This window comes from Oncorhynchus mykiss, chromosome 6 (assembly GCF_013265735.2).
Source record: "Oncorhynchus mykiss isolate Arlee chromosome 6, USDA_OmykA_1.1, whole genome shotgun sequence".
Lineage (NCBI taxonomy): Eukaryota > Metazoa > Chordata > Actinopteri > Salmoniformes > Salmonidae > Oncorhynchus > Oncorhynchus mykiss.
Window position 1 is genome coordinate 68,744,100 of NC_048570.1, and position 24,461 is coordinate 68,768,560.

At 43.6% G+C, this 24,461-nt stretch overlaps 2 protein-coding genes across 7 annotated transcripts; both read right to left on the reverse strand.

Annotated features, from left to right (window-relative positions):
• Window positions 1–564: 564 nt before the first annotated feature.
• Window positions 565–15,827, reverse strand: LOC110526439 (rho family-interacting cell polarization regulator 1). Of its 5 annotated transcripts, none has more exons than XM_021607426.2 (17): window positions 15,561–15,827; window positions 11,503–11,587; window positions 11,040–11,161; window positions 10,843–10,921; window positions 10,639–10,662; window positions 10,456–10,509; window positions 10,094–10,243; window positions 8,758–8,821; window positions 8,555–8,598; window positions 8,336–8,461; window positions 7,901–8,049; window positions 5,991–6,099; window positions 3,764–4,462; window positions 3,480–3,682; window positions 3,056–3,158; window positions 2,818–2,959; window positions 565–1,224 (listed from the first exon to the last, which is right to left on the reverse strand). In XM_021607426.2, the coding sequence occupies exons 3-17, from the start codon at window positions 11,156–11,158 to the stop codon at window positions 1,154–1,156; spliced, it is 2,136 nt and encodes a 711-aa protein (XP_021463101.2). In that variant the 5' UTR covers window positions 11,159–11,161; window positions 11,503–11,587; window positions 15,561–15,827; the 3' UTR covers window positions 565–1,153. The 5 variants fall into 5 exon arrangements, with proteins under 5 accessions (XP_021463101.2, XP_021463102.2, XP_021463100.2 ...); XM_021607427.2 differs by having other exon boundaries at window positions 3,056–3,155; window positions 15,541–15,827; XM_021607425.2 differs by having other exon boundaries at window positions 15,541–15,827.
• A 1,627-nt stretch (window positions 15,828–17,454) lies between these two features.
• On the reverse strand, window positions 17,455–23,163 carry LOC110526443 (inactive serine/threonine-protein kinase VRK3). Of its 2 annotated transcripts, none has more exons than XM_036980833.1 (15): window positions 22,699–22,976; window positions 22,207–22,433; window positions 21,993–22,136; window positions 21,704–21,841; window positions 21,433–21,573; window positions 21,102–21,157; window positions 20,929–20,995; window positions 19,871–19,955; window positions 19,288–19,390; window positions 19,088–19,180; window positions 18,871–19,003; window positions 18,640–18,760; window positions 18,462–18,520; window positions 18,230–18,366; window positions 17,455–17,923 (listed from the first exon to the last, which is right to left on the reverse strand). In XM_036980833.1, exons 1-15 carry the CDS (start codon window positions 22,776–22,778, stop codon window positions 17,900–17,902), a joined length of 1,608 nt encoding a protein of 535 aa, XP_036836728.1. In that variant the 5' UTR covers window positions 22,779–22,976; the 3' UTR covers window positions 17,455–17,899. The 2 variants fall into 2 exon arrangements, with proteins under 2 accessions (XP_036836728.1, XP_021463109.1); XM_021607434.2 differs by lacking the exon at window positions 22,699–22,976 and adding an exon at window positions 23,008–23,163 and having other exon boundaries at window positions 17,460–17,923.
• Window positions 23,164–24,461: the final 1,298 nt, after the last annotated feature.

Consider the following 24,461-nt stretch of genomic DNA (forward strand, 5'->3'; position numbering starts at 1 on the left):
ATGTATTGTGGGGCTGGGAAGGATTGAAGCAGGCCATGATAGTGTATGCTTGACTTGGGCAAGAGCTCACTGGAGCTGAGTACCTGCACCTCCAACGTTCTACTGCTTGAGCTCCTAATCCTCTTATAAAATATTAGCTCAAAAGTATTGTGGAGCTCCTGCACCTAAAAATATACAGTACCGGCACCAAACATTTGTACCAGCACCTATTTTAGTCCAAGTCAAGCACTGTGTATATCCCATATACCTCTTTCCAATTATCAATAATTTAGTTAAAGGTTAAAATAATATTGTGGGAATATGTTTGGCCTCCTCCATCATGACCCAGGAGAGGGCAGTACAGTTTAGAAAGATGTTAGTCTGGTAGTCATGGATGTAAAAGTGCTGCTTTTTGGGTATTGGATGCCAGCACAGAACATTTGAGGGGTTTTGTTTCATTGTTGTCATTCTCAAATACTGATTTTAAAGCACACCGAAAGTACTCTCATAGAAATACCATCCAATGTAGTAGGTTAACCAACATATTTTTATAATAAAGTTTAAAACATCTGAAAGCAGGCAACATATTTGCTCAACATTATTTATTTATATGAAACAGTAAATAATTGTATCTTTTATAGTGCACAATCTAAGTCATCCGGAAAATAAACAATGTATCAAAACTCTTCTTTATACTCATTCATATTCTTCTCTGGTTCGTAATAAAAATATCATTTTCTTCATGTATTCGTTAACTGACAATCCCTCTTTCTGTAACTTGAGGCACTTTCTGATTGAAGAGGCTCCATTAGACTAAAAATGTATCTTCACTGTAAGGTGACTGTGTGTGTACACGCGGCCTTTGGATGAGTGGACAACAATAGTCATTCATGTTTTCAATCACGAGTGGAGTGAGGGAGGCAAATATATTTCTGTTCATTTGCGCAATCTCCACCTCCATGGCATAAATTGCTTGTCTGATCTAGAAGAACTCCATGGCAGAAATTGCTTGTCTGATCTATAATAACTCCATGGCAGAAATGTATTGTCTGATCGAGAAGAGGAGTGGAGCTCTTTGATCTGTTAGAGGTGAAATGGTAAGGACCTCTTAAGAGAGTGGTGGGATTTAGGATGGCATCTGATAATGGTCTGAAGAAGTGGCATCTCCATTATGTTAAAGGACAGTGGTGGCTATACTGCTGTGGGTCGAGGAGCGGGGTTCCTCAACACAGGATGCCTCATCACCTGCATGAAGCATAAATACAACTTACTCTCCACCAATGACACCTCCACAATCAATTCAGTGCATTCAGAAAGTTTTCAGACCCCTTGACTTTTTCCAAATACGGTACAGTCTTATCCTAAAATGTATTCAATATTTTTCCCTCATCAATCTACACACAATACCTCACAATGACGAAGCGAAAACAGGTTAATAATTTTTAGCTAATTTATAAAAAATAAAAAACATAAATAACTTATTTACATAAGTATTCAGACCCTTTGCTTCAAGACTTGAAATTGAGCTCAGGGGCATCCTGTTTCCATTGATCATCCTTGATGTTTCTACAACTTGATTGGAGTCCACCTGTGGTAAATACAATTGACTGGACATGATTTGGAAAGGAACACACTGGTCTATATAAGGTCCCACAGTTGACAGTGCATGTCACAGCAAAAACCAAGCCAAGAGGTCGAAGGAATTGTCCGCAGCATTGAAGGTCCCCAAGAACGCAGTGGAACCATCAAGACTCTTCCTAGAGCTGTCTGCCTGGCCAAACTGAGCAATCGGGGGAAGGGCCTTGGTCTGGCCTTGACCAAGAACCCAATCGTTACTCTGACAGAGCTCCAAAGATCCTCTGTGGAGATGGGAGAACATTCCAGAAGGACAACCATCTCCGCAGCACTCCACCAATCAGGCCTTTATGGTAGAGTGGCCAGACAGAAGCCACTCTACAGTAAAAGGCACATGACAGCCCACTTGGAGTTTGCCAAAAGGCACCTAAAGGACTCTCAGACATGAGAAACAAGATTCTCTGGTCTGAGGAAACCAGGATTAGACTCTTTGGCTTGAATGCCAAGCGTAAAGTCAGGAGGAAACCTGGCACCATCCCTACGGTGAAGCATGGTGGTGGCAGCAGCATCATGCTGTCGGGATGTTTTTCAGCGGCAGCACCTGGGAGACTAGTCAGGATCGAGGGAAAGATGAACGGAGCAAAGTACAGAGAGGTCCTTGATGAAAACCTGTTCCAGAGTGCTCAGGGCATCAGACTGAGGGAAGGTTCACTGTCCAACGGGACAATAACCCTATACACACAGCCAAGGCAATGCAGGAGTTGCTTCTGGACAAGTCTCTGAATATCCTTAAGTGGCCAAGCCAGAACCCAGACTTAAACTCAATCAAACATCTCTGGAGAGACCTGAAAATAGCTCTACAGCAACGCTCCCCATCTAACCTGACAGAGCTTGAGAGGATCTGCAGAGAAGAATGGGAGAAACTCACCAAATACAGGTGTGCCAAGCTTGTTATATTTTTTATTTAACCTTTATTTAACTAGGCAACTTTTATTTAACTTGTAGTGTCATACCCAAGAAGACTCAAGGCTGTAATCGCTGCCAAAGGTGCTTCAACAAAATACTGAGTAATGGGTCTGAATACTTATGTAAATATGATATTTCAGTTTTTTATTTTTTATTCATTTGCACATCAAACAAAATGAGTCTGAATACTTTCCAAATGCACTGTATATACAAATTACACACATCTCGATCAACACCACTCACACTTCAAACCACTCTCAAGTCAGCAGGTTCCCCTGTGTTGACCCTCCCCCTCACCATGCTCCTGTGTGGCAGGGATGTCCATCTCTGTAACCTGCTCCTCCTCCTTCTTGTCTTCCACTTTCTCCTTCTCTTTTTCTTCCTCTTGCTCTTCCTTTGTCTCACTGGAGGCCTGCAGCTGCTCGCTACTCTCCTCCTCCTATGTAAATGTTACATGCAAAGTTCTCTACAGTTCAGAACACTGAAACATAAGGCACTATTTATACAGGCATAAACCCCTGATCATTATCATTACCTCAGAGCTGCAGTCTGCATCTAGAGGAGGACAGTCCTCATTCCGGAAGCCTTCAGGGGCCTCGACAATGATTTCTATAACATCGTCCTCACACTCATCACTGCTGAGGAAAGCAAAAAGGAGAATATTACAGACCACAATCTGACACACACACACACACACACCCAGACTCTGACTCTGACTCACTCTGTATAATACAAAATATCGAGCAAACAGTTCTGTCTTATGAAATGGATATGAAGGATTTGGGCACATTCAAAGTAGCTTGAGAGTAGAGCATTAGAAAACAGCACTATGCAACTTCACCAAGTATTATACAAACTATCCAGATTCAACTAAATTCACATACCATTCCCCTTTTCAAACACTAGATGGCAGGATGAGTTCAGTTAGAGCCTGATACATAATAGAAGGAAATGCTGACCTCTCAGCAAAGTCCCTTGTCTCGTCTTCCTTCTCTTGTTCCTTCTCCTTCTCATCCCTCTTCTGTTCATCTTCTTCCTCTTCTGCTTGTTCTTTCTCCTCCTCTTCTTCATCATCAAGGTCAGAGCAGTTGAGAAAATCAAAGCTCTCCAGGGCAGTCTCAACTTCCTGAGTGAAGCTGAAGGACCGACTGTGAGATCGACCCTATGGAGGAAAGAGACTTAGTACACACATCACACAATTACATGTCTACCCACACACAATTACATGTCTACTGTCACATACACTCACAGTCACTGTCTCTTCAGGTAGTGTTAGCTCTTGTGGTTGAGTAGATTGGAGTCTGTGAATGTGTTCCGCGGAGGACTTTTCCTCCCTCAGTCCCTCTCCCAGTACACAGTCTGTGGGAAGAGCCTCAACTCCAGCCCTAGGCTTCTCGGCCTGCAGTGTTGAGGCTGGAGGAGCATCACCTTGATCCACTGGGGTTGAAACACATGACTCTGGGCCCCCAGACTCATGCAAGTCCAATGCTTCATGCATGTCCTGGTTAGAGCAGTGAGAAGCCACACAGGAGACTTCAAGGTCTAAGCGGGGTAGGGGTTCTGGAGTTTCAGAGGACTCAACTGATTGGTCAGACAACCTGTTAGTCGAAGCACAGTCTATGGCTCTCTCACTGATATGGCTGAGAGATCGTGAACACTTCAAATGGCCATTCAGCAGTGTACACTTCACAGAGTCTGTTTTGCCAAATCCCTTGGTGGCGTCTGGCTCCCCTTCCTCCTGATTGGACAAGAGGGATGGGGTAGAGACGCTTGATTGGCGGGGATTGAAGGAGATCTGGATAGTGGGTGTGGTCTGCAGGCTGTGAGTGGCCATCATCCTGTGTGTGTGTCCCATGGCTGGGCTGGAAGAGTCGTCCGATGATTCAGAGGAGTTTGACCAGACTGTACCATTCTCCAGCTCCCCTGGTCTCCTCAATAGATACTACACAGCGATAAATGAGAGAGGGAAGGGGTGGGGAGAAAGATGTCATCAATAATAGGCAAGTCCATCTGACAAAACATGGAGAATTTTTATTTATTTATTTCCATCTGGAAAGGAGAATTTAAATTCCTATTTTAATGACCCGGTGTTGCTGTCATACAATTTTTTGCTTTGTATTTTTCAGCCCTTTTTCCTCCCCAAATTCGTGGTATCCAATTGGTTGTAGTTACAGTAATGTCTCATCGCTGCAACTCCCGTACGGACTTGGAAGAAGCGACACACAACCCAACCACCCCGGAAGCCAGCCGCAACAATGTGTCGGAGGAACACCGTACACCTGGCGACCGTGTCAGCGTGCACTGTGCCCAGCCCGCCACAGGAGATGCTAGTGCGCGACAAGACAAGGATATCCCTTCCGGCCGAACCCTCCCTAACCCGGACGACACTGGGCCAATTGTGCGCCGCCCCATGGGCCTCCCAGTCGCGGCCGGCTGCAACAGAGCCTGGACTCGAACCCAGAATCTCTAGTGGCACAGCTAGCACTGCAATGCAGTGCCTTAGACCACTGCGCTACTCAAGAGGCCTCCTGTCACACAATTAACTTGGCTAAAACATCCTTATGACAGAACAATTACACCAGAACTGCGCACTGAACATATGCTTTAAATACAAATATGATTTTCAATATATCTGAAGGACAAAATAATCAAATTCCGTAGATGGCACTGCATTTCAGAAAATTGCAATGATCAGACTACATGGACCAAGACTCACTCACTGCCTAGTTCACATTTACCAAGTACAGAACACTGAAAATCATGACTGGATGACAAAACCACCACACACTAACCAGACCACCATATTTCAACTACAGACAACCACACTTCTTCAACTGTATGCAGCCACACACCAACTGTGAGTGTATTCGGCTGGGTGGAGAGAGCCTGTCCACCAAAGTGTAACGGAACACCTCCGACGTTGACCAGTCTTGGCCCAGTCTGGCCGTGCTCCGAGGAGAAACGCTCTTCGGCGTGGCGAGGAAGAGGAGGGAGAAATTGGACTACTACTCAACCACTATTAAACAGCTAATCGGACCACAGCTACATTCATACTCACTTCTGGTCTCACACATATCACTACCCTCATTCACTTCCACAACCAGATCTCCACACAACTCACTCCTATCCTCACACACTTCTCTCCTACATTCACATAGCTCACCAATACACTCACACGCACCACAACCCACTCTTGTACGCTCACACAGTCCTCTCCTACACAGCTCACTGATATACTCACACACCTCTACTACAATCACACACACACTACTGCTACCTCTACAAACACAGCAGCCAGGGAGCAGCTGAAACAGAACAAAATGTAACTAATAATAGCAAGTAGTAATCAATGGTTAAAATAACAACAATAAAACAATACAATATTTAGGTTTTACAGACAATTATGAACTGCTGACTTAAGCATAGGTTAAAGCTGGGGAGAGAGGCAGGGAGGCCAAGGTGTGACTCACATAAAACACCTGCTCGCGCATGGAAGGTGTGTCTGGAGGGCTCTGATTGGACAAAAAGCGCTTCGAAACCGTACTGGAGGACGAGGTCTGGTCATCTTTATCAAACGGACTGGGTGAGAGAGAAGGATAGTGTGTGAGAGAGCGAGAGAGAAAGTGAGAGAGGGCAAGATACAGTTGAAGTCGGAAGTTTACATACACCTGAGCCAAATACATTTAAACTCAGTTTTTCACAATTGCTGACATTTAATCCAAGTAAAAATTCCCTTTCTTAGGTCAGTTAGGATCACCACTTATTTTAAGAATGTGAAATGTCAGAATAATAGTAGAGATAATGATTTATTTCAGCTTTTATTTCTTTCATCACATTCCCAGTGGGTCAGAAGTATACATACACTCAATTAGTATTTGGTAGCATTGCCTTTAAATTGTTTAACTTGGGTCAAACGTTTGGGTGAATTTTGGCCCATTCCTCTTGACAGATCTGGTGTAACTGAGTCAGGTTTGTTGGCCTCCTTGCTCGCACATGCTTTTTCAGTTCTGCCCACAAATGTTCTATAGGATTGAGGTCAGGGCTTTGTGATGGCCACTCCAATACCTTGACTTTGTTGTTCTTAAGACATTTTGCCACAACTTTGGAAATATGCTTGGGGTCATTGTCCATTTGAAAGACCCATTTGCGACCAAGCTTCAACTTCCTGACTGATGTCTTGAGATGTTGCTTCAAAATATCCACATCATTTTCCTGCCTCATAATGCCATTTGTTTTGTGAAGTGCACCAGTCCCTCCTGCAGCAAAGCACCCCCACAACATGATGCTGTCACCCCGTGCTTCATGGTTGGGATGGTGTTCTGCGGCTTGCAAGCCTCCCCGTTTCCTCCAAACATAACGATGGTCATTATGGCCAAACAGTTCTATATTTGTTTCATCAGACCATAGGACATTTATCCAAAAAGTACGATCTTTGTTCCCCGTTGCAGTTGCAAACCGTAGGTTTTGGAGCAGTGGCTTCTTCCTTGCTGAGTGGCTTTTCAGGTTATGTCGTCATAGGACTTGTTTTACTGTGGATATAGATACTTCTGTACCTGTTTCCTCCAGCATCTTCACAAGGTCCTTTGCTGTTGTTCTGAGATTGATTTGCACTTTTTGTACCAAAGTAAGTTCATCTCTAGGAGACAGAACGCGTCTCCTTCCTGAGCGGTATGACGGCTGCGTGATCCCATGGTGTTGATACTTGCGTACTATTTTTTGTACAGATGAACATGGTACCTTCATGCGTTTGGAAATTGCTCCCAAGGATAAACCAGACTTGTGGAGGTTTAAATTTTTTTTCTGAGGTCTTGGCTGATTTCTTTTGATTTTCCCATGATGTCAAACAAAGAGGCACTGCGTTTGAAGGTAGGCCTTGAAATACATCCACGGTACACCTCCAATTGACATAATTTATCAGAAGCTTCTAAAGCCATGACATAATTTTCTGGAATTTTCCAAGCTGTTTAAAGGCACAGTCAATTTAGTGTATGTAAACTTCTGACCCACTGAAAAATGACTTGTGTCATGCACAAAGTGGATGTCCTAACCGACTTGCCAAAACTATAATTTGTTGACAAGAAATTTGTGGAGTGGTTGAAAAACGAGTTTAAATACCTCCAACCTAAGTGTATGTAAACTTCTGATTTCAACTGTATTTACATTCGAGATATATATTATAGAAACAGCTGTATCGTGTGTTATTACTACTGACAAACTGAGTCAGTCTTGAAACAAACAGTACTCTTTCTCTCACAAATGGCCTGGTTTGGCTATCACCAATAGAATGGGGATATAGATGAAGGTGGAACAGGGGTTGAGGTGGAGGGAGGTGAGACAAGGGGATGAATTGGTAAAGAGGGATGATTGAGGTGAGACTGACCTCCAGTTGACCTCTAGGTTCAGTTTTACTGTCCCCAAGTCATTGATATCCACAGCAACCGTCTGAGGCAGTGGACAGAACAGGTCTAGTGTCTCACAGGACACGCTGCCAACCACCACGTGATTGGCCAAGCTCTTCAGCTCAGTCACCTTGGCAACCACAATGGACAAACAACCACAGTCAGTTGAATGGTGGCGGTAAGTGATGTTTTTAGGACCATTGTTAAGTTCTGGGTATTTTTGCTGTTTGTGTACAATAATGTGATAATAACATGGCAATACAGTAATAACATATTGTTATTATGAACATGTTTATAATATCTATATGTTATTATACATGTTATTATAAACACAAACCTGTTCATCCAGAGTTAATTACAGTAAATACTGATTTGATCATAAACACTATCATGCTCCATCCAAAGGGCTTTCTCACCTTGATTGACAGGAGCTCTGTGATAAGAGGCAGGAAGACGTTGTCTTCACTGTCCCACACCTGTTTACTGCTGACCTCCACACGACCTTTCATCCGCCAGCGCTGACGCCCGTAACGCATCAGGACCTGGGGGTCAAGGGTACCATCAGTGCCTCATGTGTGTGCGTATACTGCATGTGTGCATATGTAGGTGAGTGTGTGTCAATTAGTTATTCTCACCTCATATTGGTCTCCTGCACACAACCGTGCATAGCCAATCAGACCTGCAATACAAGAGACATACAGTTACAGCACATAACATATGCACACAGGGAGAACACTAGAATGAGAGAGAGAAAGAGAGTGAGGGGGTGGTAAGAACAGATGGGAGTGAGGGTCAGAACAAATTGGTGGGAGAAGGAGGGGGTGAGAAAATTACTCACCTTTCATCTTGATGTGAAACTCTCCCATCTGGTTCTCCAGTTCACTCTCCAGCGAACACATGTGCTGCAGAGAGAGAGAGAGACGAAGGAGAAAGAGGCGAGAGAAAGAGAGGCGAGAGGCGAGAGAGAGATCGAGAGCGAGAGAATGAGCCATTCATATGAATAATAATCTGTGATGTTTGTTGTCAAAGCAACATGACATTGCGGTCAAACTCTTATTTCTGAGTTACTTATTTCAAGACTTAATTTACCTTACTTTCCATTCTGTAAATGGCTATTTTAAATGTTAAAAGGCTCTATGAAAGAGAGAATAGCCTTGTTCACAGACAAACTGAATTGGTCCACTCACACAGACAGCATCGTGAAGAAGGCGCAGCAGCGCCTCTTCAACCTCAGGAGGCTGAAGAAATTCGGCTTGTCACCAAAAGCACTCACAAACTTCTACAGATGCACAATCGAGAGCATCCTGGCGGGCTGTATCACCGCCTGGTATGGCAACTGCACCGCCCTCAACCGTAAGGCTCTCCAGAGGGTAGTGAGGTCTGCACAACGCATCACCGGGGGCAAACTACCTGCCCTCCAGGACACCTACACCACCCGATGTCACAGGAAGGCCATAAAGATCATCAAGGACATCAACCACCCGAGCCACTGCCTGTTCACCCCGCTATCATCCAGAAGGCGAGGTCAGTACAGGTGCATCAAAGCTGGGACCGAGAGACTGAAAAACAGCTTCTATCTCAAGGCCATCAGACTGTTAAACAGCCACCACTAACACTGAGTGGCTGCTGCCAACACACTGACACTGACTCAACTCCAGCCACTTTAATAATGGGAATTGATGGGAAATGATGTAAATATATCACTAGCCACTTTAAACAATGCTACCTTATATAAATGTTACTTACCCTACATTATTCATCTCATATGCATACGTATATACTGTACTCTATATCATCGACGGTATCCTTATGTAATACATGTATCACTAGCCACTTTATACTATACTATGCCACTTTGTTTACATACTCATCTCATTTGTACATACTGTACCCGATACCATCTACTGTATCTTGCCTATGCTGCTCTGTACCATCACTCATTCATATATCCTTATGTACATATTCTTTATCCCCTTACACTGTGTACAAGACAGTAGTTTTGGAATTGTTAGTTAGATTACTTGTTATTACTGCATTGTCGGAACTAGAAGCACAAGCATTTCGCTACACTCGCATTAACATCTGCTAACCATGTGTATGTGACAAATAAAATTTGATTTGATTTGATTCTCTAACACGTCTCCCCAGTGTACCCATAAGCCCCTGCCCCTTACCTCAGTGTACTCCCTGTAGCCCCTGTTGGCCTCATTCAGGCTCTCCCGTGCCTCCTTGCTCCCTGTGGCAGAGTTAAAGGCTGTCACCATCTTGCTGGCCCCATCCCTCAGCCGACGCTGCATACAGTAAGCATCGTACAGCTCCTCTACCTGGAACGTTACAGCAACATTACAGCTGTGCAGAAACACTATGGTGATGCAGACCTGTAAAGCTCCTAAATCTGCTACCAAAAAGTATTAGAAATGGTTACCCTATAACAAAACAGAGTCTACTCTGTAGTTACAACATTATGACAACACTATGACAAATGTATGGCTAACAGGTATCTTACTGCACTGCAGATGCACACACAAAGTCATACCTTGCTGAGGTGGAACTCCAAGCGACGCATAAATCTCTCTATAGCCTTCACTTGCTGATAAAGCACAAAGATCAAAGACAAGTTATTCGGTTATTAAATCACACCAAAATGTACATATTCATTAGTTTATTAATAGAGTTGTGAATTAATACAGTCATCTTCCCTGGTGTGATTGAAACCCACCTTATCCAACTCATACAGAGACCCCTGCAGAGAGGAAAGGAGGTATATAAAAGTTAACATCATATTGCACACAGTATTACTCTAACAGAATGTCCTGAGAAATTAAATGTCCCCTAAGTGGGATGGTGCGAGCGGCATTGGCCAGTGTGGTGATGATGGGTTAGTACTTGTCAGACTGGTGTGATTGGTGGTGTGTGTTCTCACCAGACGGCCATTTCTCTTGCTCTCTCTTATCTGCTGCCCCAGGCTGCCCAGCTCCAGCTGGTGGACCTGCAGGAATGACCTGAGAACACAGCATTGTGATGTCATTTCCTGTTTCACTTAGAATATTTTCCTGTATCGCTGTAGACCTGTCTGCTACAACAGTCAGGCCAGTCGTGTGTGTGTGTGTGTGTACTCACTGTAGGCCTCTCCTCAGTGCAGAGTACACCTCGTCCAGCCTCTCAGGCTGAGGTATTTTAGGGGTTGGGTTCTTGGTAGAACCTGTAAACATCCTGGCTCCTTTAGAGGGCGATGCCATGAACTAAACACAGAGAGAAATATACTTTGTAATAGACATAGTGGAGTACTGAAGATTAAGAGAGGGACAATAACACACACACATGCAATGGTGTTTGCTCGTAGTGGCTTCATACTCCACAGGGGGTGATAAGTGGCTAGTACACACACAGGCAGCCAGACACACACAGACACACTACTGCCAATGAGTAGATTTGGCTCAATGAGGAAGATAAGGTCACAGTTCATAGACACCGCAGGGTGGACTTGCTTGTCTGCGTGCCAGCCGTCAGTGTGTTACAGCATTCAGGTGTGGAGAGTCTGTCTGTGTGTGGGTGTGCGTGTGATTGAGTGCATGTGTCTTACATGTGGAGTTAAGGTGGACCGCCCCTACTGCATGCTGGGAGGACTTAGCACGGCGGGGTGGCTTCCACAGATCCTAGGACACATCCTGTAAAGGAACAGGAGGGAAGACATTACAGGTCAGACACACATGCTCTCTTCCCCCCCTTACTCTCTACCAAACTTCATTCCACTCCATGGCTTATTTTCAAATGCATCCTTTCCTAATATCCTTTCCTTCCCATGCACGGGTGCAGACCTCCATCCATCTTTTTCACAAAAAAGTAACTCGAGGAGGCGGGTGTAGTGGAGGACCGAATGCACCCCTGACGCAGGGATTTGGAGACATATGTCTCCATAGCCACCGTCTCCACTTGCGACAGGGGATACACATCAGGGGATACATTTATCGCACAATCCCCCCATCGATGGGGTGGTAATTGAGTCACCTTCTTCTTACAGAAGGTGAGAGCCAAATCGGCATATTCTAGGGGAATGTGCACGGTGGAGACCTGGTCTGGACTTTCCACCATGGTAGCACCAACGGAAACCCCTACACACCTCGCCGAGCACTCTCGCGACCACCCCGTGAGAGCCCCCTGTTGCCAGGAAATGGTGGGGTTATGACGAGCCAACCAGGGAAGGCCTAGTACCACGGGAAACACAGGAGAGTCAATGAGAAAGAGACTGATTCTCTCATCGTGACCCCCCTGCGTCTCCATGACCAGGGAGATAGTGGCCTCCCTGATTAGCCCGGACCCTAAGGGTCGACTATCCAGAGTGTGAACCGGAAAAGGTCTATCTACAGGAATAATGGGGATCCCTAAACTAAGTGCTAACGCTCTGTCAATAAAATTCCCAGCTGCGCCTGAATCGACAAGCGCCTTATGCTGGGAATGCGGGGAGAACTCAGGGAAATAAACAGGTACAAACAGGTGGACAACAGAGGACTCTGGATGAGAGTGGTGCATACTCACCAGGGGTGACGTCAGAGTGCCCTGCCTGCTGCCTCCACAATTACAAAATACACCTAACACAAACAATCTTACACAAAGACATGACGGGGAACAAAGGAATAAATACGTATGGATTGATTGGGGAATGAAAACCAGGTGTGCAGGGAACAAGACAAAACAAATGGATACATGAAAAATGGAGCGGCGATGGCTAGAAAGCCGGTGACGTCGACCGCCGAACGCCACCCGAACAAGGAGAGGAGCCGACTTCGGCAGAAGTCGTGACAAGAACACAGCCTAACTCCCACTCACTTACTTCCCCTCCTTCCCTCAGTGCTTGTCTTCTGTATCGTGTCCAATGCTATGTGGCTGCATTGTACATAGCTCAACAACCACAACAACCAACACTGAATCCAGCAAACACTCTGTGCTTTTGCTTCCTCTCTCTTTCTCCTTTCCTTCCCTGTTCCCCATTAACCCGGTTCCCCCCCACTTCCTCCCCCTCTGCATCCAATCCTGAATATAGGAAGTCTGATGGCTGACTCTACACAGGACATTCTACAGAGGAGCTTGGGCCAGGAATATATAACCATCTGTGTGTGCAAGTGTACACATATGAGTATGACTGTGTGAAAGAGTGTAAATCTGCCAATCTTCCTCCTGCTCATATATTCAAGGCATTTGTTAGATTGCATGTGTGTCCACTGTGTCATACGCATTACACACACACTACAAAATGTTCTTTGGAAAAGAGAGTACAATAACAGTCTAAACAAGCAAGACACCAGCCACATGTACAGTCACCATGAACAGAGCCTCTCCAAGAAAAGAGCGTAATAAGCATTTCAGCCACCCCACAGGGTAGGTGTCTTAGCAATGATAAGACAGTAACACAAAAGGATTAAAGGCTAAACTTGATCTTACTAGCGAAGGCCAAACCTAAATTAACACAAAGATTCAGTAAATGAGCTGAGGCGAGGCTAAAACTCCACATGCCTGTAGATGAAACTGACATGACGACTCAGCAGTAGCCTACCTTTTACACAGAACACTCAAACCACTTACTGCCAATTACTATCCCAAACAGTGTTAGTTACCCTTACTCCACCCTGCATCTTTATGGTCGGGTGTTTCTGTGAGAGAGTAAGTGGTTGGCAGAGAGAGAGGGAGAGAAGGACGGATGAACAGATAAACTAAAATAATCATAATTTGAAGCCTATTTAATATAATGTACACATACAACCTCTACCATCACCATGGAAATGTCCAAGTGATTTCTGGTCTAAGATTGTGAAATCCTTAGACCATGCTGAATTCCAAGCGTCCAGTTTAATCCTTAATCCAAGCCGGACGCTGAGAGGATTAGTTTAGGTTAGTCAAGGTCAGGTTTAGTTTGGATAGAGGTGTGGTTTGGGTAACAAATCTGATAAATGAAGGCTGTCTTTATTACATTTTATGGATTATTTTTTTTACCAGCCAACACATTCACTAACATAGACATACACAAACACACATACACAAAACACAGCAGCCCCCACATACACTTCTCATCTCAAACATGAACCTCCAAACACACACATGCCAAAACTCAATCCCTGCCAGTGCCACCCCTTGATCCAGGTGTAGACTGCAGTAGATCTATATTTGTGATGTTTATGTTTTTCTGTGTGTGTACCCCTTTCTTCACCAGTGTTAGTGAGCAGTTGATGGGATCATTAGCTATTATTAATCCTCTCCACAGGCGGCTCGCACACAAAGGACAGATTGTAAGAATTAACCCACAAGGCTGAGTTTCCATAGAGCTGTTCCCACACACTCAGCAGGCCAGCGCATGAGCAGCAGGCCACTCTCTCACACACAAACACACAAAGCCATACTCTACAGACTTTATGCAAATGCAGGACGGTCAAGAAATATTGGATGGTTTGCATAAAGTCCATAGAGTATGGCTTTGTGTGTTTGTGTGTGACAGGGTGGCCTGCTGTTCATGCGCTGGCCAGCAAGACTTACTCCACTGTAATTTTGTAAGATTTACAAGGCCTTCTTGTGAACGATCTCCCTAAAAAGGGTTAGAATTACAGTAATAATGTAGTCAGTGAAGAGATTCATATATTTATTTTTAACCTTTATTTAACTAGGCAAGTCAGTTAAGAACAAATTCTTATTTTCCATGACGGCCTAGAACAGTGGGTTAACTGCCATGTTCAGGGGTAGAACGAGAGATTTTTACCTTGCTCAGGGGATTCGATCTTGCAACCTTCCGGTTGCTAGTCCGACGCTGTAACCACTAGGCTACCTGCCACCCCAGAGATTAATTAATTCAATGAAACCATGAGGTCATCATTGTGAGACAGTGGCCTTGCACTGTTGTGCATGTGGAACTTTGTCATAAATTCATTCAAACTATCCTCCACTGCACAAGCAGTGAGTTACATTCAGGGTAGGGGTGATGGGGACTGGTCACCTGCATGAATAAACGATTTAACACGGATTATAAAGGAAGGACCATGTGGATAGATGCAGAGAAACCCATCGACAGATTGACAGACACCCAGTGGTGTGAAAAAAAAGAGATTGAGGATAATCCTTTAATCTCTAAAGACACAGACATAAATGGACGACATAGGCCATGGCGAACAACTCCAAAACAGCGCACTTTCGCAGCGTTTAGGATGCTCCACTAAGTTGGAACATGGCCTCAAAGTTTTCCACCCGGTAAACTCGAGATCCTGGACTCAGTGGTTGTGGATGTTTTCGCCTCTGGGTCACCAAAAAAGAAAAGAAGGATGTATTGTCGGTCACGTTACGGGTGATAACCACAGCGTGACATCTTCTCCCCAACCCCAAATCTCCATCCACCCCGTAACGCCCAACCTGGCAACATTTTCCAACCCCCCACTGTCCGGTAGAATGAAAAGAAGAAAATGTCTTGGCTCTTTCAATTTGAACAAAACCAAGCCTAGTTAAAAACGTTTAGTAGCCTACCAGAACATATTTTTATGCGCAATCTGTCACTTTGCCACATAGCGGAAGAGTTTGAGAAAGCCGTAAATAACACTGTAAACTGTAAATTACACTATGAATGCAAGAGGGAAATTATTCTTACAAGTTGCTGTTGTTACGTACATGTCCAAATGATCCGATGTTTCATTCGCCGCTATTCCGACCGGAGAACAAGAGTCCGATGTTTCGATGTGAGAATAAAAAGGTAGGCCTATCCAATTTCAGCATGGGCGCTGTCCTTACTCCGACTCCCAACAAATTTTTCACTTTGTCACTGTCACTCTCGCTCATCCTCCCCTCCCCCTCTTCTCCTGGCGACGCCACGGGGCTACACCGCCCACCCCCCTAGTGGCGTTCGGTGTAAACGGAAAAAGCGCGTCTGTTTCTGACGACAAGAATCCCGTTATATCTCGGGAATAGGAAGGGGGAGGTGAAAATAAGTTTTTCATAAACATCGACGTTTCAGGATTTTCTTGCAGTGTTCTGGAGCCATCAAGCGTCGCAATACCCATCTGCACTTGGGGCCAATAGAAACAGCTTCTAGCACATATTTCTTTCCTTCTCTTTCTCAATTCAATTCAAGGGGCTTTATTGGCATGGGAAACAAGTGTTTACATTGCCAAAGCAAGTGAGGTAGATAATATACAAAAGTGAAGTAAACAATAAAAATGAACAGTAAACATTACACACACAGAAGTTTCAAAACAATAAAGACATTACAAATGTCATATTATATAATATATATATATATATATATATATACACACACACACACAGTGTTGTAAGAATGTACAAATGGTTAAAGTACACAAGGGAACATTTCTCTCACACACACACACACACACAGAAACACAATGTTTAATACATGGTTGTATGGGCCATGTGTGGAGTAGGCTATAGCCTTAATGTGTGTCTGCGCATTAAGGCACTACCTATTTTCCTTCTCAAGTACAGTGAGCGCCTGGGTTTTGTAAGCGTTTTGTGCAGGGAGGGGTTGAGAGGTAAGCCAGTCTCTCTGAGCGTGGGCTTAGTTCTTCCTTTACTGAATTATTCAAAAGGTCTGATGAAAATACCCTTCCACAGCATAAACTAGGACACTGAAGTTTGTGATGTTTCCATGACAACAGTATGTGGTCTCTGGTGCTAAATACATATTCACTTCACATATTTTTTTTCTTACACCAACACGGTGGTTCACACAGAGATCCTATTAAATTACTAGAAGGGCTATGTCATAAACCCTCAAAGTTCCAGAAAGGTGTGAACATGGCAGCTATATTGGTCAGGGAGAAATCCAAACCAGTCTAATAGGAATGAATGGCAATAGAGGTATAATCAGAGGTTTACTTACGCAGGAAAATAAAAGGCATATAAACAATTAACCTATAACAGCAGAGGCTGAAGAGGTAGCCTAACATCTTTATGGAACACCTAACATTTTAGACATCATCCCTAAATATTTATTTTCTCAGAAGAACTGCTATGGGAGGAGGATGGAATATATGCAGAGGGAGTAAGAACCACAGAACTTTGTAAATGAACAGGATTTCTCTGCTCCCCTCTTTCATGGAACTTAAAGGTTCTCTCCGTCTTATAATAAATCTGCAGCCTAACTTTTTTTTCTCATAGCCAGCAGCCTCACAAGGAGTCCCCACCGTGGAAGTGTCCTGACCTAGAAACTGTTCCATCAGGGAGGGACCCTCTGTTATACAGAGGGGTCGTAAGAGACGCACAAGTCTAGATGTGACAAGAGCATGTTGGCTAGTCTGTGTTGTTTAGCTCCATCTAGCCTCCATACACAGTCTTCCACCATGTTGCTCACATCACAAACATCAACTCCTGACAGATGAAGGGGGTCAACAACTATCTAGGGATGTGAGCAGGGAACTGGTTTGGAATTGGGCCATGATATCTACTCATTCAGATCAGTGTACTGACCCCGAGCACTCAGGGGTACACAAGAACAGTGTTTCACAATCAACACCAGAAACCCCAAAGAAATGGGCACATACAGATAAACAGTTGAATTAATAAAAGCTCTTTAATAAAGTATTATCCTGTGATCAAAACAATACAAAAAGTAAAACGCATATCATGAACATCTGCAACACCTAACTGGAACAGTGCACATTATTGTACTTACATTACCACCCTGACCAAAGGTTCTTTGTTATAAACTGTTATTTCATAGCTTAAACATTAACTACACATTCACTGACACAGCGCCAACCACTGCTGACAATAACACATTACAGCAGTGCTCACTAACCTGGCATAACCAGGAGTTTCTGTGCACTGCACCTCCAGTGAACTTAATGAAACGCACCTTCCCACGCTCCTCCTTGAGTGTACTCCAACATAATAAAAAGACAGCAGGACTCACACCACATACAGAGTCACAAAGTCAGCATTTTAAAAACAGTTGGCTAAAAATCTCATTAGTGAATTTTCATCCCGAAGGATCATCTTCCTCCGATCGCTTTCATCTGAAGAGAGATACAGAAAAACATTCAGACTGGTGTAGAGGTGTAAATTAGTTCAGTAGATAACCTGAACAGGTAGCGGTGTAAGGATGAGTGGTCTAACCAGTTGGAAGGGACAGGTTTCTTGTCAAACCTGCTGGGGGGGTTAAGAGAAAGTAATGACTAATGTCAACTAAAAGATGTTGGTCCCCACTTGTTAAGTGGTGGTTGTGGGGTGAGGGAGGTTCCAGGTTTCTGTGGTCATCTGACGGTTTTCTCAACTGGAGCTTGTGGATAGAGTGGAGGTTGTGTGTGTGGGGGTATTCTGACCTGCAGGTCAAGGGGTTGCTCCAGTGACCCTCCCAGCTTCTGCAGAGCTGCACTAAGGCCTGCCCTCAGAGCCCTGTAGTCCGGCTGGTCAGAGTACTGCAGAGCCATCACCTGAGACAGGTACACCTGCAGCGCACCTGATACATAGTACATACAGATGCATTATATCCCACGCACACACAAGACATATTACGCTGCATACAAAAACGAATCACTAGAAAACTGGACTTACTCGAGACTTTCTTCTGTCCGAAGCAGTGACTCAGGAGACCTGGAACGTCCTCCATGTATCTGGACCATTACAGTGAAGGGTCATGTTTGGCCACTCACTCAAGGCTTTACCATTTCATAAATACAGAATAACATTATCACAATGGCTTTGTTGCCATAGTAAGAACCTCAGCTCTCACCTCTCCTTCTCCATGGCAACGCGGGCTGGTGTGTGTGTGAGGGAGGTCCAGGGAAGTGCCCCTGTGTACCAGCGCAGCATGCAGTAGCCCAAAGCCTGCAGGTCACTACGGCGAGACGGACCTAGGAGGTACGATCACACACAAACACTTATGGTTGGTTAGAGGCAACTTGTACCTCCTCCACAGTATCTGAAGGACTGCAGATGATTGACAGGCTGTAAGATGACTCACCTGCTCCCTTGTGAGACTCCAGGCTTATAAAATCTATGGCTCCTTCATGTGGTGTTCGGCTGCCCTCACGGTACTCCACATGCCGGCCACCAGGAGAGTACCGGAAAGCATGGCAGTACCCTGCAAGGTATACCTACACACATGCATACAGGAGTAAGAGCATAGCAGAGGGGTCTGGCAGCTACACAAACACACAACTATACAAACGTACTCTAACCTGTATTTGTTGTGCTGGGCTGATGTAGATGTTTTCAGCATGGATATCTGCGTGAACATACTCATTTTCATGGATGAACTCCAACACATCCAACTGGGAGAGGAGGGAGAAAGGCAGAGTCAAACAGGAAGCACATCAGATAGGGAATCCTATTTTGAAGTCATATCAGGGCCTCTATATGAGCCTGAGAGACCACTCACTACTCTGCAGGCCAGCTGAAGGACCACTTTCTCAGACAGGAGCCCCTCCCCCTCATCCATGAAAGACTGAAGAGTTTGGCCCATGCTGGAGAAAATCAAAAACCTGAAACAAAAACACAAATCAAATCTTATTTGTCACATGCCCCGAATATACTTATTGTAGACCTTACAGTGAAATGCTTACTTTTACAAGCCCTTAACCAACAATACTTTAAGGTGTTAAGTAAAAAATAGAAAATAAAAATAATTCAACAGCAGCAGTAAAATAAGCGAGGCTACATACAGGAGGTACAGGTACAGAGTCAATGTGCGGGGGTACCGGTTCGTCGAGGTAATTTGTACATGTAGATAGAGTTAACGTGACCATGCATAGATTATAAACAGAGTGTCAGCAGCATAAAAGAGGGGTCTGGGTAGCCCTTTGATTAGCTGTTCAGGAGTCTTATGGCTTGGTCGTAGAAGCTGTTAAGAAGTCTTTTGGACCTCCAGTACTGTTTGTGCGCAGTAGCAGAGAGAACAGTCTATGATTACACATTCAAAACACACATATCCCCACCATATGTACAAGCGCACACACACACACCTGTAAGAGTCTGCATGGAGACCAAATCCTACACAGGTAGGAATCCCAAGGAAGTCCATTTTGGCGTGCTTTATCCACTTGTCCACTAGGGGGAGACAGCATCACAGCAGTTGGAAAGGCTCATTAGTAACTAACAGAGGCTCTTACAATGGGCTTCCACCACCAGTAAGTAGTCTAGTCAGTCATAAACAAACCAAACAATTCCTTCTACTCTATACCTCAGCTTACACAACTTACATGGCCACTTATAGGTACCCATCTGAGTTGCCCATTCACATGACAGTTTGCAGCTTTGCATTAATATAAGCATGTTCCTACTTGAAAGTACTACTTAAGTCGTTTTTTGGGGTATCTGCACTTCACTATTCATATTTTTGACTACTTTTACTTCAAAACGTTCCTAAAAGAAAAGTATGAACTTTTTACTCCATACATTTTCTTTGACACCCAAAAGCACTCATTACATTTTGAATGCTTAGCAGGACAGGAAAATTGACTAATTCACATCAAGTGAACATCCCTGGTCATCCCTACTGCCTCTGATTTGGCGGACTCACTAAACACATGCTTCGTTTGTAAATGATGTCTGAGTTTTGGAGCGTGCCCCTGGTTATCCGTAAATAATAAATGATCCCGTCTGGTTTGCTTAATGAAAAGAATTAGAAATTATTCATACTTCAATTTGATAGTTAAGTATATTTTAGCAAATACATTTACTATTGATACTTAAGTATATTTAAAACCAAATACTTTTAGACTTTTACTTGGTGACTTTCACTTGAGTCTATGACAATTGGGTACTTTTTCCACCACTGCCTATGGGGTAAACATCAGTGATCTGCAAGCCCTCTCTGTGACTTGTTTATGAAAGGATATTGTAACAATCTTGGCTTTGTATTCTTTAGAGCTTCTGTCAAATGTGTTACTGTACGGCCAGACCTACTTAAAATGTGTAGATAGCTATGGTAAGAGGATGGGTAATGCAGTCAGGGGTCCGTTTAGAGCTGAAGTCAAGCTGAGGGCTGGCCAGGTATACGAAGGCAGATCTTGACACTCACCAGATGAGGGCTTGGCAGCTCTCTGGAGGAAGTTCAGCTCATTAAACATCTTCCCGTCCTTAGCCCCCTGCAGAAGAACAGACATCAGTATTCACCACATAACACGCAAAGCAACACTGTAGCCAATATAATCATTCTATATTAGAGAACACAGTCTGTGCAGTTACACTCACTAGTTTGAGGATGTGCTTGCAGTCACTGGAATTGGCACCTGGCCCATTCTGCAGGACTGGGGAGAGATTGAATATAAGAACAAAAAAAATAAGTGTCTGATTAAATCAGCCTGGTCCATGTTTGACACTCCTGTGTGAAACTATTCTTCAATCCTGGTCCTCGGGGTCCCACAGGGTGTTGCAGATGTTTGTTCCAGCCTAGTACTAACACACCTGAATCAGTGAATAGTCAATTAATCATCAAGATTGGTTGGTGCTAGCCTGGAACAAGAGCCTATACACCTTGAGGGTACCCTGGACCAGAACTGAAGAGTGCAGTGTGACCTCTCACCTCCATAGAACATCTCTGCATCGCTTTGACTCAACAGTTTCACAAGCCTCCATTTCCTGCCAGTTGTGTCACAAAGCTCCTCCCCTTCCTGCAGTGGCTCCACAGCACATGCTCGCTTGGCCTTCTTCGCCTTCCCCTTGACTACACACACACAGGAACATGCATATACACACACACATACGAGGGAGGAAAAAAAGGACCAAAACCATGAGGACAGGCTGTTGGGAGTCATTTGTTTTATTAGTTGTAAGTGGCTGTAGTTTAGACTCACCTGTGGAGGGGGACCTGGGGAGAGGTGAAGAGCCAGGTGAGGAGGCCAGCTCCACAGACGGTTCCTTTTTTATCTGCTCCACTTTTGGGGTGACAGCACGTCGTTTTCGTGGAGACATCACAGATTTGTGGCTTTGATCTGCCGATAGGGAGGACACACGTTTTCCATTTAAAAAAATAATTTTAAAGCATCAATGAGACAATTACATTTCCAAAGCCCGTCAATGGCTACGATCATTACCTTTCCTTCACTACCACTGATGATAATCATACTGCCACCGTCCCCTTACCTGTAGTACGTTTCGGGGAGGCAGTGACAGGAGGACTGGCTATACTACTAGGAGTTTCATCGTTCCGGGCCGCGGGGACTGAGTTACGGGTCCTACGCAGTGGGGGACGGGTCGACACTGGACTGGGGGTGGCACAGACAAGACCTGTAAACAAAGGAGAGATGTGACAAGAGCATCTTTCCATCTCCAGAAAAAGCCCCCCCTCGCCCATTACCTTCTGTGTCCCAGCCAGTCAGTTGTCCTGTGCTTGGAGTAGGACTGCTTGCATTAGCAGTCTTGGTTACACCATCAGTGACATGAAGCAGAGAGACTCCAGAGGAAGCAGCCTCCACAGGTCCAGAGGGGTCCACAACACACTGCAACTTGTCCCCACAGGAGGGGCAGAACCGGAATCCAGGCTGTAGTTTGGTGCCACACTGGGGACAGAAGTGGAAAAGCATCCTGGAAACACAAAATTAGTTTTACAGACAGACAAGATCATGCTGTTTAACATACTGAGCCAGAAACTTTAGCTACAAAAGGTTTTGACCATGATTGATGACTGTCCTTAAAATGTTCAAAAGCTCACAATGTAGCTAATAACATTGTTTTGTTTACATTTTGGCTTAACTCTCAAAGCTATCACAACGTTGATAGCTACGTTAGTTAACTAACATTACAAAACGATGTCTAATGAGATTTCTAGCTATAGCTAGATAATGTACACCTTTCCTCTTTGACTTTGTTTGGTCTGATCTTGCCGAAAAACACAAGGTGGGTGACATTCTTTACCATACAAATATACATAGAAAACCAAGCTAAATGCTCACGCTAAACCTAGCTACATGCTCACGCTAAACCTAGCTACATGCTCACGCTAAACCTAGCTACATGCTCACGCTAAACCTAGCTACATGCTCACGCTAGCTATCTCAACGGTGTTATTAGCAAAACAAGTTTAGACAGCTGCCATCTGTCTCCTATCGCTAGCTAGCGAAATAAATTGGTCTAGCTTCAGCTTTTTCTGCTCTGGTACCTTGCTCTTTGCAATCACGGGGACCTAAATTTGTCAATAAAGATACATCCACCGGTTTCTTATTTCTAGCACATTGCAGAGCTGGAGATCCAGGGAGAGAGATAATGTGTGAGCCAGTTGACAAAAGAAAAGTGGTGGAGACCGGAAGCAGGTGTGTTTTATTTTATTTTATTTTATTCATAATACAAAAATAAACTTACATTGCTACATCAAACATGTCCAGCAAACCAATCACCGGTATTAACAATACTCAAACATACAAAAAATATCAATAAAATAATACAAAAAATAAACAAATTCTCTCTGAAAATATCTTATTATAATGATTCATGAAGATGTTATTCTTGTTGTTATTCACTAGGGTTAATGTTTTAATAAGATAATTAAATTCAATCAGAAAAATGTGTAATTTTGGTATAGAAGTTTGGAATTTATGTTTGTGTATAAAGTATTTGACAACAAGAATAAAAAATAAAAAAAATAATTTCAGTGGTTTTGTTATCATTGCAATAGTAACATATTATATCTTTCATGTCAAAAATATAGGCAGTGTTCATAATGGTAAATAAGTACTTTGCAAGGTTTTCCCAAAATTCTGACACAAATTTACATTCAAAGAACAAGTGAGACAGATTCTCACCTTTTTCACAGAAAACGCAGATATCATCAATAGCCACAAATTTGGAAATCATAGAATTACATCTTATGTAAAATTTTGAAGTGCACTTCCTTAACTTTGTTTGGTATACAGTATTTGTAAGGCATTAACCATGCATTTTTCCAGACAATGTCAGGAATCAGCATGTTCCAGAAAAGCTTTCCTTATATATTTATTTCAACAAGATCTCTCAAGTAAGCCCATGCCTTCCAATCTGAGTTCTGGATAAACGTTGTGATCATTCCCAAAATTAAGATGAGTTTTCATAAGTGTAGTGAAACCACTGGGAACGGCATTGATCACAGAAATAAACTCTCTGAAAGGTATTGGAAACTCTTTCAATGTTATAAATTGTTTATATGTGAGAATATCACCCTTGTGGTCGAAAATATCAAGAACAAAGACAATATTCCTCTCATGCCAGCTGGGGTAGAACAATGACTTATTCCTTACAGTTATGCCTGAATTATTCCACAAAAGAGCTTTATGAGGAGAAAAATTGTGCAGGAAACATATTTTCCAGGCCATTAAAGCTTGTTGGTGAAACCTAGCCAATTTAGCAGGTAATCTTTCAGGAATATAATTACATTTCAGTAAAAAAATTGAAGACCTCCCAATTTATTAAACACATAATTTGGAATGAAATACCATATTGAATCAGTATTGATCAACATTTTTTCAACCAGTTTGTTTAACTTGAAAGTGTTATTTATGTCAACAAAATCCAACACTTCTAGACCGCCTTCAGCTCTTTTGTTAGAAAGGACAGATTTTTTTAGTTTGTGAGTCTTATTTT